The 20495-nt window shown below is 40.7% G+C and overlaps 1 protein-coding gene across 1 annotated transcript in view; it reads right to left on the reverse strand.

Moving 5' to 3' along the window:
• Positions 1-1297: 1297 nt before the first annotated feature.
• LOC105926135 (prickle-like protein 2) overlaps positions 1298-20495 on the reverse strand; it is a 61225-nt gene continuing 42027 nt past the window's right edge. Inside the window, exons 2-9 of the mRNA XM_012862351.3 lie at positions 16862-17046; positions 10643-10756; positions 10376-10513; positions 9935-10138; positions 5275-5461; positions 4584-4738; positions 3675-4476; positions 1298-3391 (exon numbers count right to left, since the gene is read on the reverse strand). Of these exons, the coding sequence (XP_012717805.2) occupies positions 2439-3391; positions 3675-4476; positions 4584-4738; positions 5275-5461; positions 9935-10138; positions 10376-10513; positions 10643-10756; positions 16862-16993 (2685 nt within the window). The 5' untranslated portion in view covers positions 16994-17046 and the 3' untranslated portion in view covers positions 1298-2438. The remainder of the gene's footprint in view (positions 3392-3674; positions 4477-4583; positions 4739-5274; positions 5462-9934; positions 10139-10375; positions 10514-10642; positions 10757-16861; positions 17047-20495) is intronic.

The raw sequence follows: 20495 nt of genomic DNA on the forward strand, positions 1-20495 counted from the left end.
CTGGCTTTCCTTCTGGACAGGTAAGTTAAAAGTTTGCTAAAGCTAAGCATTATATACTAATTATATTATATACTTATACTAATGCTACCTGGCCTGGCAGCCGGCTGGCAAACAGTACAGTTGGAGGTTAGAATGAGAACAGGCGAGCAGGAATATGCTACCTACTGTCCAGGAGGAGTTAAACTTGCAGCTATCTCCTTTAAGGTCAAATCTTGTTGAAACAACCTAAACATTTTGGCACGTTGGAGCACGGATGTACTTATACAATCCGAATTATCAGAACCAGGAAAAGGTATATTTTAATGATCAGTGATATTGTCTTTGAAAAAACTCAATTTCTAATGTATACTGTTTCTGTACTGTCTGAGAGAGCTGACATAAAATCACAGTGTTTGTTAGGGAGACATTTTTGCAAATATCTTTAAAGAAACTGGTCCATTTCATGCACCTTTAGAATAAGATTCACAGTATCGGTGAGACTGTACTGACTGCTGCATATTCCTGTCTGTACCATGTGACCAACTCTCGGTGTCGGGGCACAGCTGCTTTGAAAGCAACTTAAACATTTGTTATTAAATTAAGAGTTTCTTGTAAAGTGCTGAGTTTATGAAACAGACTTTCCTCCCCCTGCTCATGATTAACTGCTTCAAGTTTAAACATTTTTACAACCAAAGTTTACCAGCAAGATACGTCCGAGTTAACATGCTAGCGTTAACCTAGCTACAAATTGCTTTGCATGTGAACATTGTCAGAAGTAGCAAGACGCGGGTTTATTTCAAGACTGCAGATAAATGTTTAGAAATAAATGACAAAACTCTGCTTGTTTAAGGTAACACACATTCTCAGGACATCATAGCAGCTTTCTTGACCAAGTTAATCTGCTGTCATTTAGAAAAAGACATTGCTGCGTTGGGAGTATGACTACATACTACATTTTGAAGTGCATATTTGGCATTGGTGTTTTTTATTTTAGTAGGGTCAAGTTGGAGTTAAACGACTCGGATCAGTATCAGGGACATAAAGAAATCATGATTGAGACTTTCCTACTTGTGAGCAGTTTACTTTTGTGGGATGAGCCGTGGGTCATTAGAAAAACATAAAAATAATCGCAGCCTTTCGGACCCTAAAGTGCTGCACTTGGCACAATCACAGGCATTTCAGTTGCGTATGCTTGCCTTGTTATTTCATGTCAACTCATCTGTTCCCCTAAAGGGCATTGGTGATTTTTGTCCCGCCTCAGTAAAAACATATATTGAAACGTTGCTTGGAGCAAAATAGTACAGTACAACTTAAGTTCGAGTTTCCTGGTTAAAGTACACTTTATTTTCAGTATGAGACAACAACAACAAAATTCACATGCAAGCCTCCCCATTTCTATGTTATACAAATAATGATTCTTTTGTTACAAAATATATAAATATTTAAGACAGTATGTACAAGACATTTACAGTACTTCATCCATTATTAAACTGTATTACTATATATACATTTAGCAGGTATTTTTTGTAATATCATTATAATTATTGTTTGCATTAGTATTATTATTGGTAGCATTGTTATTATTAATATTCATTTATTCTTAACCATCTATAAGTAAAACAAAGCATGTTGCAGAAAAGAAAACGGGACCATACCTGACGTTACTGTGCCTGAATGGGCAAGGAGCAGAGGCTGCCCGGCGCTCTGTCCTTGGTAAAGCATGGAGAGCTGGCTATGTAGAGCACAAGGTTCAACAGATTTTTTATTTTTGTACAAGGTGATAACAGGGCTAGCAAGCCAACACTATATTCCAGCAGCATTTTGGATTCCACGGAGGTAAACAATCACATAGCTTGGAATCTAGCACATAGCTTTCACTATCCCAGCACAATTTCTCGTTGGTCCACGTAGAAGACGTTGGCTGCTCAGGGCTCGCTTCTCTGAGCCGCGGAGTTAACTGGCAGATCGCTGCAGTTTTACTTTCCGTTTCAGACTAAAGAAATTGTTCAGGTTCTCTGTAACATGAATACACTCACAGACAGACACGCACGTACACCATGTTATTTACCTTGACCGCGGCGTATTAAGCAGTCTAATTCATCAGTGCTTCCTGGTGCCATCGTTGAGTTGGTCTCAGTCACTGTAAACATTCTTGTTGTGTAAGCCAGCTGAGCTTCCTCTTATGATTAGATCACTCTGTGTAGGTGTACACAACTATAACCCGGTGTAGAGTTGTGTAAGCTCACAAGCCCAAAAAAAAAATTGGCTTTTTTTTTCTCATCCTCAAACCTTGGCAAACACAGAAACGCACACAACCTGCACACACTCTCACTCTCAACCGTCTTACTCTCACCTTCCCACTCGTTCTTTTTCTCCTGTCAAGCGCTTCCTTCAGTCTTCTTACCTTTCTAATTCCTTTCACTCTCCTTCCCTTCCCTTCTCATCTCCTTGCTTTATATCTAGGAAATTATACAGTTTTTGCTCTTCCTCCTCTGGCGGCTGTGCAGCTGGCCGTGAATCGGTCCGTGCAGAGGTCCGTGATGGGCCCCTATCCCAGATGGGCTGTAGCGGTGGCGCAGCTCCTCGTTGTTGATGTAGCACAGCTGCACGGGCCGAGGGATCGGTTCGCTCAGGTAATACCCGTCATCGGCCTCGGATTCGGAGGAAGAGGAGCAGCTGGAGCACCATGGATCGGCAGCCTCCATGTAGCCGTCATTCCAGCATGGCCCGTTCAGTCCCACTGGTTGCCAGCCAGCGTTCTGCAGAGTAAGGTCAGAGGTGGTGCGTGGGCAGGGCCGGTGGGGCTGCTGCCTGTACCCGGCCGAGTCCAGACCGTACAGCTCTCGAGCAGCTTGGCCGGAGGGGAAGCGGTCGTAATCTTCTTGGACGCGGCGGTAGGGAAGCTCCACCATTTGAGCGGGACGGTCTGCCACCAGGTGCAAGGCGTTGTCGGAGCGGGAGCGACGGGAGCGTTTGTGGTGCCGACTGCCGCGGTGCTGACCGTTCCCGTTGGTCCCGCGATGGTGTTTGTGAGGTCTCGGTTGCGGCTGCTGTTGCTGGGAAACAGACTCCTGTGCGTTTATGCGCCGGCGGGGCATTCTGTCGCTCATGGGAGCCATCCGCAGGTTCCCACTGCTGCCCACCAACCCGGCACGACTTTTACCGTCAAAGCCAAGCTCTGGCGGGCCGTCCCAGTACTGTAGAGGGTATCCGACCCTCAGGGGAGTGTACATGTTGTTGTTATAAGGGCGAGAGGAGGACAGCGACTCTGTGCTGTGGAACTGGACTGAGGAGCTGAGGGTGCCCATATTGCTCTTCTCAGACACATTTACACCTGAGTCTTTGCTCAAGTCCGGCATGGAAAACCTTGACAGATGCTCCTGGCGCTTGGTGGCCCCGTCCAGAGAGTTACCTGTTAGAACAGCAAAGCAAACATCATCTTTTCCAGTCATAATATAAAGGTGCATCTTAATAACCCAGAACATGATCTGAAATTGTATTTATTTTTGCACAAAAATTCCTATATCATATGGAGTCATTACACCCAGAGTGATTCATTTTGAAACAATTCTTTGCAACAAATCTATGCGATAGTTCCCTTTTTGAATTCAATGAATTAAATTACCTTTTTAGTGATGTTCTAATTTATTGGGGTGTACCCGTGTAGGTCTAAACAACATTGTGCCATGTGTTACCTGCAGTATTGGACATAGTGAGAGAGTCCATGGATCCACGAGGGGTCTGTTCTAGTGGAGTGAGGGGCTCATTGAAGCTCATGGCAGTGATGTGGTTCCTCCTCGTCAGCGGGGGTCGGCCGTCTCTCTGGAATCCGTGAAGACTGATGCTCCTCTTGTCAGAGAAGCCCGGATTCTGGCTAGACATCTCATTGAAGCTCATCTGGGTACGGAGCTTGTTGGGCCTGAACTCATCCTGGCTGTGGTGGATCCAATTTTCATTAAAGGAGTGGCCCCTCAGGGCCGCCATAGGGGTCCTCTTGGCGTTGCCTTGCTCCTTCCCCCAGGAATCAGGCCTCTTGCCTGGGTTGGCAGGACTCGGGGCAGGTGGGTGAGCGTTTGTGTTTGGATTGTATCCCTGCCTGGGATTACACTGACCCAGCAGATGTATGGGCGCAGGAGTTGGGGAGGGATCCCTCTGGGGGCCCTCGTACGAAGCCGGGATGTAGGGTTCGTCTCTGCTCATCCACACCTGGTTAAGGCTCGGGGCTCGGCTTGGAGTGCGGCTTGGTGTACGGTTAGGTGTCCTGCTTGGAGTCTGGCTGGATGAAAGGCTTAGTCGGTCCATTGGAACAGAAAGGGGATCGATTTCAGCAGACAGACGGTCGGGCATTGGCGGAGGAGCAGACTGGCGAGGCTCGGTACTCCGACGTTCCTGCTCGGCATTCCTGCGCTCCTTCTTCCCAACCTTGGTACTGTGGCGGGATTCTCGTGAGCGAGCGCTTTGGAAAGCGGAGTCAGAGGAGTCAGACTCCTCTGGATCCTGAAACATGGAAATAAACCAGATTTGTTTAATTATGGAAATGTTAAAAGGGATTCTTTTTTTTTAAAACATGTTTGACGACATTCAGTTGTTTTCAGTTCCCGTACCTGCCCAGCACTGCAGGACCGTGAGCAGAAGATCTGGCCCTGCTTTGGGAGGAAGGGACGTCCCAGCAGGGAGCGCTTACAGCGGGCGCAGCAGAAACATTCCTCTGTGGCGTGCCAGTGCTGCCCATCATATGTCATCTGGCCTTGGTCAATTCCTTATATCACATAGGGGAAAAAAAAAAAAACTCCTTTCAGCAACTTTCCAGAAACAAGCAAAAATATGGCTTTATCTAACGCGCTGCGGGTGAATAAGCATGCTTCTCCGTTCCATTTTAACCAGCAGATTAACCTCTCCTCTGTTATTTTTTGTTTCCTGAAGTCAAACATTTGTGATTCCGTGCCCTTACATGATTGCCTGATTTCTAAGATAGCACGAGTACATTTCACAAGTGCTGCTCTCAGACTGGCGGAAGTAATCATCTTTCACAGCTCCCATCTGGTTACAGTTTGGGGGCACTCTCTGAAACCCACTCCTTCACTGTTAGCGGAGCCGGGGATGATAATAACCATCCACATCTCGCTGCACTTGATCCGCCTCTCTGCAGCTGTGCCCCGCGAGACTCTGAGCCGATACCAGCCGCACATACATTCATTACGAGGCCGTTTGAGCTGCTGTATTAAAGTGTGGAAAGAAAAACATGCCCGTGTGTTTTCTCAGCTGTACGCGTGTGTTATTGTAGACGTCTTGTACCTATGTGCTCTCCACAGGCATCGCAGTACTCGGCATAAAGAGACTCGAAGCAGTTGCAGCAGTGTGGCCGTCCGTCCTTCATGATGTAGCGCTGGCCCCCGAGGGTGGTCTCACATTCATAGCAGCAGAAGTGCTTCATGTGCCAGTGCCTCCCCTCTGCCTCGGTGCATTCATCAGCAAAGATTAACTGCGTGGTTCAGATATTGCAGTAATTAGCAAAGACATAAGGTACGAACACCGGACAGTCAAAACATCTCGTAGGACATTTAGGGTTGTTAAACAGAGGTTGTGTGGAGCCAGTATATCCAGTATATCCAGTATATCACCAAAGGGCTGATAAAACCAATGGATTTTATGAAGTCACTCCTATATTTTATTTCTCTTTTTTTTTAAGTTTTCACACTTAAACTTTTCATTTAATATTATAGAAAGGTTGCCTGTGTAAATACAGAAAACAGGATTTGGTTTAGGTTTATTTTGTAACATGATCAAACACACACTACAAGTCACACCTTTCATAATACTTGTTCCGTGTTTGCAAAGGATTGGGTAGAAGTATACCTAAATGCTGGTGAAGATTCTCAGTCATCCAGGTCATGGTCATTCCAAAAAAAAAGTAAAAAATAAGCAACTTGACTTGTTTTCCGTAGTTGAAGACGTGGACTTCGTTGAACGTCTTCAACTACGGAAAACAAGTCCAGTTGCTTTGTTTTTTTACTTTTTTTGGAAGTATACCTAAACTACAGAAAGCTGTTTTAAAAGGATTTCCTTTATTAACAATCTAAACAATCCTTGTCATCTCATGGATTAACTGTGATCAACATCAATGTTTTTGGTTAATTTCTCAACCAGATGTAATTAATAATAATAATTGAACTTTATTGATCTCACAATGGAGAAATTCACTTCTGCATCTTAACCCATCCCCTTGGGGAGTAGTGGGCTGCCACTGTGCAGCGCAATCTGGGGTTAAGGGTCTTGCTCAGGGACCCAGAGTGGCAGTCTGTGGGAGTTGAACTCAGAACCTCTGGAACCCAAGCTCAGTGCTCTAACCGCTAGGCCACCACTCCTCCTTTTTTGATACTCAGAGAATCAACAGATCACCTAAACATCACTGTTCTAACATGAAGGCTACACAATCTCAAAAATGCCCCAATCTAAATAAAATCATAAACAGAGAAAAAAAAATAAAGGGATGTATCTATTTTTGATGAAGATAACAGAATTCCCAATGAGAGCCGTTATTACTGTGTGCATCAGTGTATCAACAATGGAGCGTTCAGGTGATTTATTCATGCAACAGCACTGCATCCTACATCATTTGTAAAGGGACCGCTATCTGACTCTTTGACTTGGATATGAGTCTTATTATATCCTAAGGACTACATTATCCCACAATCCACTGTGTGGAATGCATTCTACAGGACTTAGACACAATTTATGCAGCACAAGTCCACAAAAGAGCTTGACGTATTGCCACAAACCTCACCACCCAGGGAATGCACCGTTTGTCCCACTTTCATCACGGAACTGATTCAGGAACATTAAATCCAAAACTAACAGACTTAAAAACTGTTTCTTTCCCTAAGCTGCAAGGGCTTTCGTCCCCTGCTGAGAATCAACAAACAATCATCCCAGTTCATAATCTGCTACATGTTACTAACACACTACTGGTTACCCAAGTGAAAATAATTTATTCTGTCTCTCACTTGCAAAAGTGTATTTACACACTTCAGTCTCTCAGGGACTGTCTGTTTAGACATCCATGCAAATTGCACAATTCTGCAACTAAATTTATCGCACAGTATTGCAGACTACTATGTTTTTGACTTGAAAATAAATCCATTAACTGCCGAAGGACTATATGCACGCTTAAGTCCCACAGGGAGTGTTATTGTTGGCCAGTGCAATCAACAGTTAATAAAACAAAAAACAAAGACAAAACAAAAAACTAATTAAAATCAAAACATGAAAGATTATGTCTTATTGTGTCTGTGTATTATTTGTATTTTTGTGCATTCTGAGCTGGTGTCTGCCTGACCAAAATTTCATGACGGTAAGACATAATGACAATAAAGATTATTGATTTGCATTTTTCAAACGTTTCAGTAAGCATTGTTGGACAGTGCAATGAACAGATTTAATGAAAAAAAGGTGCGGAAACATCACGTCTTGTCTGCGTATTTTATGCAATCTGTGTGGATCCTGAGCCAACGTCTTTCTCATAAAAATGTTAAATATGGTAACACATAATGACAAGATTCTTGATTATCCACAAATAGAGAAAATGTGGAATATTGCGGCGACTCTTCCCAGAAGTGAACGGCTGTAGGAGCGCATTGACGACTCATCCAGAAGGTCACACAACAACCCAGAACAACATCTAAAGCACCAGTCACCTCACTTTGCTCAGTTAGTCATTGTTCATGATTAAACAATAAGAAAGACACGGGGTCAAAATTTAAAGGAATAAACCATGGCTTACCAACAAGAGCACAACGGTCCATCTCACATATGCTAAACAACTACTCATGGTATCTTTGTGTAATGTTGAAATTAGTTTGATGATCTGTTACAGAGTGTAAAAGCGCACAAAATGTCAAAACAATTTTTGACTATGGCTGAATTACTTGATTGGATACTTGCCATTTCTCATGGTGATAATTATCCTAGGGTGCGGTTTATCCTCCTTAAAAATGCTCTGGAGTATCCCCCTATTTCTGAGTGTGCTCTAACACATTTTAACACTTCGGGTATATAAAAAAAAAAAAAATCACAACCAAAAAAAAAACCAAACAAAAAACAATACGTTGTAACAAACAGATGTACGTATTTTAGCTTTAGGCTATTATTTCTATGACAAAATGACAGCTGTGGGTAGATCTGTTACAAAACAGGGATCCTGTCTGTTCTGAAAAAGGATGATGACTCATATCATTCAATCGGAGTAAAAAAAAAAAAGCAAAAAAAACCCCCAACAAAACAAACCAAAACAAAAAAACAGAATAAACAAGGTCAGAAAGTTTACAGCGCTAAGAAGTATAAAGGCCTGCAGTGTGTCGAATTTCATGCTCGCTGCAACCGAATCAATGGCCAGATGGTCTACTCTCTGAAGACTGAGAATCCCCATCTGCTCATGTATATATGTATAAGAAAAACAACAGACAAAAATATATACACTGCACTCATCTAACTCTATCGAAAATGCACACATTTTATGGATTGCCTTGCAAAAGTATTAATGCCACTGAAACTGTAAATTATATCACACGCAGTAGGAAAATTTCCAAAAAATGTTCCCTACATATTAAAAGTGAAAAATATGGAATGGCTTTTCTGTTGAGCTCCTCTTGATCCCATACCCCCAAATAAAATCAACCAATTACCAAGATTATTATTGTAAAGTAAAACTAGCAAAATTCTGAAAACTACAACAAAAAAGTTTTAGTTAAATGAAATAAATATAAAAACGAGACCTTGCAACAAAGAAAAAAAAAAAACTAAAACTGTAAAAAGAGTTTACAAAACTAATTTAAACTAACTGAATCTTAAAAGACAATGTCCGTGGTTTTCGTTTGTGTGTCTTTATCATAATGCATTGACATGAAGTCTGATTTCCGCTTGCAGTTTTTTGCTTTTTTCGATGTACCGCATCACGCAAAATCTATGATTGTTTTCTGGGATTTTGTTACACAAAACTATTTCTATTTAAGTTTTTTCAGTCTTTCCCCTGGTATGTAAGTCGTATTACATAAAAAGACAAAAAAAAAAAACTGAAACTAAGAAAAACTACATTGAAACCAAGCATTTTGAAAAAAATAAATAAATAAAAGCTAAAGTATACTACCAAACAAATACTAAAGACTAATTAAAACTAAAATGAAATTGAAAATCAGGAGTCAAAACAAAATAAAAATAAAAACTAATGACAATTTCAGAACTATTTAAACCATACCAATTACCAATGATATTTAATGCACAGAGTTCATGTGAGTGTAATTTACTACTAACAGAAAATTAGCTGCTCTTTGAAGGTCTTAGATTATTAAAGAACATAAATAAATGAACAATATAAACAAAAAAAGACCAAAGAGCACATCAAAAGGCAGAGAACCCACACATGAAAGGGGAACAACATGCAAACTCCATGCAGGAAGACCCCAAGCTGGGATTTAACCCTAGACCTTCTTGCTGCAAGGCAAAAGTGCTATCAACGGCAGCTCGCTTTCTATCCAACAGATTTTTATTTTTTTTATTTTTCATTCGACATGTTTGCTTTGAGAAAACAAGACCTTGTAATAAAAGTGACAAATGATGCCCTCTTAAAAAGAAATCTGGATCACACTATTTTCAGATAGTTTACACACAGGGAACTCCGCAGACTTCCGCTCTGTGGGGAAGGACTACATGCTTGGCATGTATTATAACAAGGAGCCATCTTTTTTTCAGTTCCAAACCTTTTAAATACTTTAAGCTTCGCCTTTCTTTGTTTTTTTTTTAACCTTTTCTTATTCTAATGTGCAGCACTTTGGTCACCCATGGCGTTTTTAAAATGTGCTCTATAAATAAAGCTGATTGACTGATTCATTGATTGATTGGTTGAATTGTAAGTGGTTTAAACTTTCCAAACCCAAAGGACTTTAGGCTCAAACAGACGCACCTCGTCACATGCGCAGCAGCGCGGTTTCAGCCTCTCGGCGTGGTGCCGGCCGCAGTAGATCTTCCCATCCTGAAGGAAGTAGATGAGATCCACCAGCAGCTCCTCACATGTGCCGCAGACGAAGCAACGAGGGTGCCAGCACTGTCCATGCCCTGCCCTGGCAGCGAAAACTACAATGTCCCCTCCGTTTATCTGACCGCCACACTGTAGGTGAGGAAGAGGATGAAGAGAGGGAATGGGAAGAATACGTGAGGTAATTGTGAGAAAAGGAAAATAGAGGAAGTTCGGTTGTTGTCGAAAGAAATAACGCAAACTGCTAAATATTTAGAGGAACGGTAAACAAAAAAAAGTGAAGGTCTTATGAAGTTGCTGTTTTAAGCTTTATTTGTGTATGAGTAACAAATTGGTCAATAAGTCAAAAAGTGAAGCCCCTCTGGTTACCTTCTCACAGACCATCCCGGTAACGTTGAGGGGGAAAGGACGGACGTTCCCTCGGCCCAAGTTGTCCTTTTTCCGCTGGTTACTGAAGATCTTGAGCTCTCGTTTCTCTTCCTCGTCCAGTGCATTACAGTAACGTACCTGAAACATCACGGCTCATCATCATAATCAGGACAGCATAAAGACGTGGAATAACTACAAACACCAGACATCTTCAGCAGTCACACGTTAAAACGGGAAAGTTGTGATTTGATGGAGGAAACGTTTTACCTCATTATCATGTGGAGGCAACTGGTGAAGCAGCTGCTTGATGCGATATTTCTCTCCGGGACTGTTTATGTAGGGTACTTTCTCCTCGGGTAAAGAATTATAATACTGATGCACCTGAAACAGACAAAGGAAACACATTTAAAGATCTGTTTTTTTCTTGTTTTAAAAGGTTCAAAATCTCTGCCATGTTATCGGTTTTCAGCAACGTTGATGTACAATGCTATAGAAAGGTATTTGAGCCCCTTCTCTTTTTACATTTTTTGTCACACTTTAGTCTTTCTGATCATCAAACAAATTTTAAAACCAGACAAAGATAACCTGAGTAAATAGAAAAATACATTGTTGAAACAATAATTTCATTTATGAAGGAAAATACCCAAACTATCCTGGCCTTGATTGAAAAAGTTATTTCTCCCTAAACCCAAATGGTTTGAACTTTGTTTTGCATTTTGTCACATTAACAGTACAAACCTCTGTGTGTTTTATTGGGATTTCATCTGGCAGGCTAACACAGTAGTGAGTCATAGCAATGGGAAAGTAAAAGGATACATCGTTTTAAACATTTAGACAATTTTGCATATTGTGGCGCTAAATTAGTGGCACAAATCACCCTGAGCACACGTTATGGGGAGATGAACCGTATATATAGCAATCTTGGAGGAAAACCATGATACTGCTGAAACCTAAGACTGGGACGAGGGTTCACCTTCGACAGCCTTAAACACACAGCCTGAGCTACAATGGAATGGTTTATGTCAAATGATATCAATTTGTTTGAATGGTCCAGCAAAAGTCAAGACCTGTTTAGACCTGCTCTCTGACCAGTCTGCTTGAGCTACATAGAAAAAAAGATTACGCAAAAAAAAAGCGAAAAAAGAAAAACTGTCTCTACAAAGTTATACAAAGTATGTAGTAAGTACCGACTATAAATGCATTTTGTATTTTGTAAATGCATTATTTGTAAAAAATGTCCTTATTCTTCACAAATATCTAATGTTTGGTGAGGGGTGTGGATACTTTTACAATGTGCTGTCCGTGTGGGCACATTGCTTTGAATTAAATGTGAAGTAGTTTACATATTCTGCTTCGTTTAATAATTCATGCAACGAACCCATTTAAATAAATGTGAGATAACATTTAAATGAATTTACTATGCCCTTCATGCCAACAGAACCTGTTTATGTTTTGCCCTCAATCCCTGTTGCCCTTGGAGGTCAGCGTGTAGAGTTGAAAGTGATTGCACCATGAGCTCTGTGCTCCTGCGGCCGCGCACCCAGCCCAGACCACAATGGGCTTCTTTAAACTTTTAACAGCTCATATTCACGTTGCTGAAAGAAAATCTCAGTTATCCAGACCCTCCCTGCAATTTGAATTCATCATGCAGTCACGCTCAGCATCCTTGGCCTGAACCCCCTCTAATGTATTTGCATGTTAGTTGGTGAAACAAAGAAAACACTGATTGGTGTTTAAGAGGTAAACACTTTCGGGACGGAAAGCAATCTTGTCGCTTGTCTGATTTTGAGCAAACCGGCCTCCGAATCAAAATTATTTGTGCTCAGTCAAGTTTCTCAGATTCGCTTTACATAATTACTCAGGTGGAAAATGACTGTGAAAATAAAGTGCTGTTATGTTCTGTGTATGGATTTGTTTATACTATACTATACTATACTATACTATACTATACTATACTATACTATACTATACTATACTATACTATACCAAATCTGCATGTTTAAATGAGCCTACAATAAGGAACAGGCATGATTTAAAGGATGATGATTTATTTTTACCCTGCATGACCTCAACTGTCACGCTGGAGAAAATGGGACACACATTAATAACTATACAAAATCTTTCTCTGTCTAAACATTTAAAGAAATCTCTTAAATACTATAACTTCTGAGCAAAAAGCCTGGATTTTGAGACTTATGTTGACAACAATAATTGAACTTTATTGATCTCACAATGGAGAAATTCACTTCTGCGTCTTAACCCATCCCCTTGGGGAGCAGTGGGATGCCACTGTGTGGCGCCTGGGGAGCAATTGGGGGTTAGGGGTCTTGCTCAAGGACCCAGCACGGCAGCTTGTGGGAGTTGAACTCAGAACCTCTGGGACTGAAGCTCTGTGCTCTAACCACTAGGCCACCGCTCCCCATTGTCAGCTTTGTTTTAGAATATGAAATGAAGTTCAGAAAAAATAGGCTACTCCAATTCCTTATTGGTACTCTAGCAAGATATTATTTTTTTATTTACTAGCTGGCTCCTGATTGGCTGGTCAGATCTTCTTGCTGTCTCCACACCCAGAAGCATATTGCCCTCAGTGAGGTGGATACTTTTGTACAAGGCCGTGGAAGATTCCAGTTTCTCTTCAACCACCTTGAGTGTTTGTTCCATGACACGCAGAACAGATCAGTACAACCACGTATTGATTGTACGAAAAGTATTAAAAGCTGGATGTGTCAAAGTTTCTTTAGCTAAATAAAGAGCGCATTACACTACAGTCAGTCACCAATTCATGGTGGTGAGTTATGTTAGCAGCCACAGCTGCCCTGGGTCAGGGTGAGGTGAGGCTGCCATACACCGGCGCCACTGGGCCCTCTGACCATGGCCAGCAGGCAAAGGGAGTGAAGTGTCTTGCCCAAGGACACGACGACTGAGGCAGTCAGCGTAGGGGATAGAACCATCAACCCACCAGTTACAGACGGACTCCCTAACCCTTGCACCACCATCGCTCACAAATAAGGATAAAACTGAAGATTTGTCAGAAACAATGTTACCAGAATTAGACAATTGATGTCCCAATGGGACTGAAAAATTAGTTCATGCATTTGTTTTCACCACAATGTTTTAACAGGACTTTAAAAAAAATAAAAAAAATAAAAAATCAGTAAGACATCCACAACACATTCAAAATGCCGCTACTAGAGTCTATACAAAGACAAAAAGATCATCATATTAGTCCAAAGCTGAGGTCCTTCATCTGGTCAGAGAGTAGAAAATGTAAAATTGCATTAATGGTCTACAAAGCACTTAAAAGTCAGAGCCCCAATTGCATCTCTAATCCTCTTTAGTGCTATAAACGTTAAGACCTTTAAGATCATCTGAATCAAACCTACTCACCATTTCAAGTGTCAGAACAAAACATGCAGAAGCAGCCTTCAGTTTTTTTGCCCCAAAATCTGAAATAAACTCTCTGTACACCGAAAGACTGCTCCCACCCTTAGCTCATTTAAAACAAGATTGAAAAGTTTTTTTATTTGCCACTGCCTACTCTTAATTGATTAGTTTAAACATTTTAAAATCTACATGGTTGCCTTTGGCCAAAATGCGCTATCGAAAATAAATTTGCCTTGCCTCAAGAGCATGACAAGCAGGACAAAAGGATGCAAAGGAAACTATGACCCAAACTAAGAATCAGAATCAGAATCAGAAATACTTTAATAATCCCAGAGGGAAATTATTGTAAGAGGTGGTTAAATTGTAGCAGTGAGTACTGGATGAGGATGAGACTAATGAACAAAAGGCAGCAGCTTCGGGGTGAGCAGGGAGCTCGAGAGAGATGATGGGGAAACCATTTGATAGGATGACTAATGGGTAGAAAACAAAAGACACAGAAATCTCAGAAACAGATTTAAAAAGGAAACAGGAAGTGAGTGGATGACAATGCATCAGGGAAGACGAAGATACCAAAATAACAGGAACTTAGAGTGTTGAAATCAAACCGAAACAACACTAAAAGTACAGTAAAGACTACCATAAAATGGCAAGGTCATGACAGACCACAGTAATGCCCTCTTTTCCTGTTTTATGGTTGCTTTTCTGGTGTTGAAAAATGACAAATTAATGATTGTCTAGACTTTGAATTCACCCCCACTAATTTTGATTCTATACAATTAGAATCCAAATTAAACTCCAGAGGGATCAATAATCTGATGATGAATGTTAGATAATATTTTGAACAGTAAATTCCTTCATCATAAAACGTTCCCCCTTTTCGTCAGAATTAATAGTAGAGTAAACATGGTGTTGGATCATTGCTTTAATATGCTTTGTTTTCATCTTTTTTTGTTTAATTAATCACTCAGAAAAAGATTTAACTGTCGTTAATGCTAAATCTAATTAAAAGAAATTGCCTGCTGGAGAGAGGCACCAGTCCCCTGCAAATTCTTCTCGGATTAAGCGAGTATTGAGGATGGATGGATGGTTGAATGGATAATAAATTGAAGTCATGATTCCTTTACTAGTTCCTGTAGATCTTTTATAACCTTTGTTGAGGTGTAAGCATTCTCGATCCATCCTAAATATGTCCTAAGCCTGAGAAACATGCTAAAATCTCCTGTAGAAAAATTAACATCCCCTGATTCTTTATAAAATGTTTGATGAAGATTACTCAATGCAAGGGTCAAGAAAACTTATAAACATTGATTGATTTGACGATTATGAGTATGACTAAATTTTGATAGTTTGTGAGACTGATTGCTTCATAAACCTTAATATAACTTAACTCATCATGTTCGTGCTGCAGTTTTTTTTTATGAATCCAATTATTATCTCTGAGAAGTTAAGCCGGAGTACAAGTCCAAATTTGGGGAACAAAACCTTTCAGTAAGACAACCCGAACACAGTTGAATCCTAATAACAGAGTCAGTGTAGACAAATATGAGGATTTTGATTCCTGACAGCTCAATGAGCCATTGCACATGATTAGTTCCTTTTTAATGGCATTGTACAGAGAGACACCAGAAGTGACAGGCTTAAAAATCATTATATTCAAGTGCATTAAAAGACAAACAGGCAGCTTCAATTGCCTGCACCTCCTGCTGGATGACAGAGGCTGCAGCCTCTTTCAGCATCCTGTCAAGATGGCTGACTGGAGAAAATCACTGTTATCAGCCTTCCTGTCATCTGCTAACAGAGCCCTAGGTGGCCTGTTGTATTAGTGTCTTTCTCTTACAGAATAAAGACAAAAGCGTTTATTGTTGACACTGTTGAAGAAATGTATGTTTTTCTTTTTAATATCACAAGGGACAAAAAAAAAAACACAGAAGAAATTAAAACAAATGAAGCAAAGATGCAGAGATGGTTTCTGCTAATTAAATTAGCGTGGTCAGGCATGGAATTAGAAGGCATTTAAGATGCAAATGGGTCCAAACAGTGAACCGAAGAGTCTGCGAGCTCAGTTTAACTCAATTGAATTTTCGATAAGATTTGGAGCAACATTTACTGACTCTAGTTACTTTCATTTCCCTGGGTTTAAACATGCAGGACTACATTTAAATAATGCACAATTAAGATTTACACATTGATGAAACATAAACAGTATTTGTTTCATTTGCACGGCTGTGTTTGAAATATGACATTGATCTCAGATAATCCGAAGACAGTTGTTGGAGAAACATACTTCACAGCACTTTACTTTCCTTCCATCTTTTTCTGGTTTTGGTTTCCATTTTAAAGCACTTCATATCATTTTGGCTGAGTTGCCAAGCATTTTCTGCCCTTCTGTATACATTTCCCTTCTTCAATCCAATTTTTTTTTTATCAAAGTGCACGGTTGGATGGGTCTGGAATGGCCCACTTTACTCAGATTATTTGAGAGGAAACCACTAGTGACCAGCATGTACAGCATTGCTGGCTTCTCAAAGGGCACTTGTTTGCACCTGTTTTTTTTTTCCTTTTTTTTACAGCGCGAACGAGCTCATTGATTTCCCTGTACACTGCCATTATTTTTAGCATTTCCCATTCACAGGGCTGTAGGGTGGCACAGTTATTAGCACTGTTGCATTGCAGCAAGAAGGTCCTGGATTCAAATTCAGGCCTGGGGTTGTTCTACGTGGTATTTTACTTGTTCTCCCCATGTGTGCGTGGATTCTCTCCAAAAAATAGCATGTTAGGTTTATTGGTTACTCTAAATTATCTTTAGGTATGACACACCAGTGTGTGTGTGTAATTAATCCTAATAACATGTTTGACTTAATGAATACCAAAATAAATGAAGTTTTGAATAAAATTATATTGCATTCTATTTTGTTGAAGAATCATGTTTTTTTTTTTACAGCTCCTTAGTTTGAGGAAAGTGTTGCAGATTGCACAGATGAATAAGTCCTTTCCATTGCTTCGGTTTAATTGACAAGGTCTGGGTGTTCAAGATGAAAATAAGCAATAAGCAATGAAGCATTAAGCGTGAAATGGGGCCTGAATATCAGTGAGCCCATGTACCTGCTCTGGACTGAGGCCAGGCGGAACCCAGGCGTATTCCTCCAGAGCGCAGCCGGAGTCGTCGTCGGAGGTGGAGTTCCTCTGGAAGTCATACATCAGCTTGGTGATGGTTTTTTCCATCTCCAGAGACATGGCTGTCACAACATGCTCTTCCACACACAACCGTTTAGTGGACACAGGTATTCCTGTGGAGGAAACAGAGAGGAGCGTGTCAGGCAACGAGGACAGAATAAATGTGTGAGAAACCTGGGCAAGATTCACAGCCATCACGCTTTTCTCGTTTATTGATCGCACTATGTCACGGTGGCAGATATTGTCATGGGAAGTCTTGTTTGTGTCTTCCTTTTCCCTCTTTCATCCTGCCTGTGATCAGGAAAATCCTTTACCATCTAATCTCAGAACATAAATAACACCTGAAGGAGAGCGGATCGGGAGGAGAGTACGGCTGCTTGAGAAGGAGCAAACAAAGATAGCCATAAAACAGTGGAAAACCCTTTTCACCTTTAGGGACATCCCAGTATGAAAAATTATTTTAAAAACAGTTTGCCACGTCTCATACTTTATAAAAGCTGTTTTGAAAAAGATGGGTCCAACCCAAAGATTCTAGGAAAAAAAGCTTGTTATCGGGACTCTTGTCTCCTTTGGGACTGTCTTTATTTATTCTGCTAGGATCTGTGGTGACAGAGACAGAGCTGCCAAAAGTATAGCTGAATATAAATTATTTAGGCAATAAAATATGTTTTGGTATAGTCAAGTTTATTCTGATCAGTTTTTTTTATTGACTTTTTTTTTTTTTCAAAGAAAAAACTGTGTACACCCCTTCGGCTCTTTCCTGTTATATCATGTAACAACTACAAACTTTAATGTAGTTTATACAAATTTTATACAATGAGCAAACACATTGTAGTTCATAATTGTGAGATGAAAGTTTTTTTTTTAAAAAGAAGTCATAATTAAAAGAGGGAAAAATTTATCTTTATACCCTGAAGACAAAGGTTTGTGGAACGACCGTTTGCATAATTCCTGTGGCAAGTCTTTTGAAGTTTGTCTCTACCAGCTTTGCACATCTAGACTAAAAGTTTTGCCTATTTCTCTTTGCAAATTATCCGTGAGGTTGGATGAAGAGCAGTAATGTAGAAGTCTTGCTACATACTGATTTTTTTTTTAAAGCTCTGCACTTTGTAAAAGCCAAACAAACACATGAATAGGCTTTGATATAAACCAGCCTCTTGTAACTCTGGTTCTGTGTTTAGGGTCATTGTCCTCCTGGAAGGGGAACTTCTCAAGTTTTCTTCATCATCTATCATGTTTTCTTCCAGGATAACCGGCATTTAGCTCCATCCAATCGTTCCTTCAACTCTGATCAGCTCCCCTGTCCTCGCTGAAACAACCCCACAGAATGCTTCCACTTCAATGTTTCAGCAATGATGCATTTAGGGCGAGTTGCAGAGTTGGTTTTCTTGCATCTGACTTAGAATGCGCCTTGGAGGATGAGCCTCCATGTCCTTAAATACAGCTGTGCACCAACTACAGGTTGCTCAAGTACAAGCCACCAGAACTGACAAAAACTCCTGGATAGGTGTCGAAACGTTTTCAGAAAGAACTGAGCGAAAGTCCGGTAGCTTCCGATTTAAGCCTGTCTGCTGTTGCGATGACCCGGATAACTGAGAATTTGCACAGCTGTTTTCTTCCAAGGTTGTGCACATAAGGCAAAAATAATAATATTAAAAAATAAATACATAAAATAAAATAAAAACTTTGGTATCATCTGGCCAGAGCACATGCTTGCTGCATTCTTCTAGGGGTTCTGCCAAATTGCAAGCTGGACATAGTTTTCAACAATAGCTTTTTTCTTTCCACCCTTTGATAAAGGTCAGACTTGGCGGAGCTTTTATCTTTAGTTTTTACCTTTTTAGTCCACCATGTATCTTGTCTGAATCGTGATACCACTGAGCACACCTGTTCCCATTACGCTTTTCCTTTTGAGAACTGTTTTACTACAAACATTCTCTGTGAATTTACCGGATTTACTTTTTGTCTTCAGGCAAACAATGAGCTTAGGATGTTACAGGCTGTGGTAAAACACATTTGAATCCAAAACCAAAGCCCAACGAAAAAAAAAAAAAAAAAAAAAAAAAAGCTTTCTGATTTAGTCTGCGCAAATTCAGTAAGGGATACAGAAACTGCACAGTCTGTGATTCTGAGGCGGCATGAGACATGCTGATTGTGTTACAGCCTCTGACTCGGCTTCAATTGGTGCCATAATTAACCTGCAGACATAATATATTCAGCGAGAACAAATACGAGGATATAATCAGGAAAGAAAGTCTGGGGAAGGTTTTTCTTTTTTCTTTTCCAAACTGAAACAGATTAGGTGTTCACCATGAGTTGCCATAGTGATCTCTCAAGGTTCAAAGGAAGCCACCTTTCTAGCTAAAAACTCTTTAAGCTGAAAATATGACCTTAAAAAAAGCTTCAGTCTGCATCACTGAGATCAGAATCCCAAGGCCAATCCCAGATGCAAAAACACATTCAGGCAAAAAGGGCACGACTCCGTCTGAATTCTTATCTACTGCCCCCTTTTTAGCTTTCCAATACAGATTTACAGGTGACTGGTATGAAGGGTAACATTTCCTCTGTGCCCATAGAGTTCCTACAAAAGAAGAAGCACAGTATCCCCCAGGAATATTATCCAGAAAACTTTAGCAGCCACACAACCCAATCTATCTGCAGCTGATCAGTTTGCATTCCTCCTCCTCCTCCTCCTCCTTTCTGTCCAAGAGGAGAACAGATGTACACATTTCTGGCCCATGAATAATTAACAGGAATAGGCGTCACCTCAACCACCAAAGTATGAAAATGACATGCAACTCATTTTCCAGGCAGCAGGAATATTTAGCGAGCCGGGATTGAGCACGAGATTGAGTTGTGTTTACGTAAGTGGATAGATATTAGAATCAGATCATTTAAAAGGAAACCACAGAAACATCAGAATCTTCTACAAATTAACAGGCGGAAAACGATTGTTACATTTCTGGTTGTTGTATGTCATCAGAGAGAGCAATCAGACATGTCAGTACAAAAAAAACCAAAACAACCCAGCAGCACACAAGGCCTTTGTTATGTCTGCAGGTCACGTATCGAGGTCTTAGCAGTTCACTGACTGAAACAACAGCAGATGATGGCAGGTGAGAAACTGTGAACAGGGCCTGACATCCGCAAATCAAACGGATTTCTCTCAAAAACGAGCAGACAGCCCCTCTCTGTTATAGTTTCAGGCAATAACACTATTTCCTATGGGGGGGTAGGGAGGTGACCAAGCTGTGACCAAGGAACAGCAGACACTTGAACAGACTGAGTCTGTGAGTCAGCTTCTATCCCAGCAGATCTAGATTTGCTTCATTTCTCCAAGATGAGGGTTGCTGATTTTTTTTTTATTTCGAAGATGGATCAGAGGAGAGTAACCTTGAACACCTAGCCTGGCCTGAGGCTCTTGGTCGTTAGTGCAGAGAGCCTGACTTCAGCAGACATCGATTCAAACATGACTTACTGTGTGGAATGAGATCAGGAGTACGATTCTGGAAAGGCTGTGTGCTAAATACACTCTGGGACTGACATCAAGGTGTGTGTTGTA

The sequence above is a fragment of the Fundulus heteroclitus genome, chromosome 1 (assembly GCF_011125445.2).
Source record: "Fundulus heteroclitus isolate FHET01 chromosome 1, MU-UCD_Fhet_4.1, whole genome shotgun sequence".
Taxonomy (NCBI): domain Eukaryota; kingdom Metazoa; phylum Chordata; class Actinopteri; order Cyprinodontiformes; family Fundulidae; genus Fundulus; species Fundulus heteroclitus.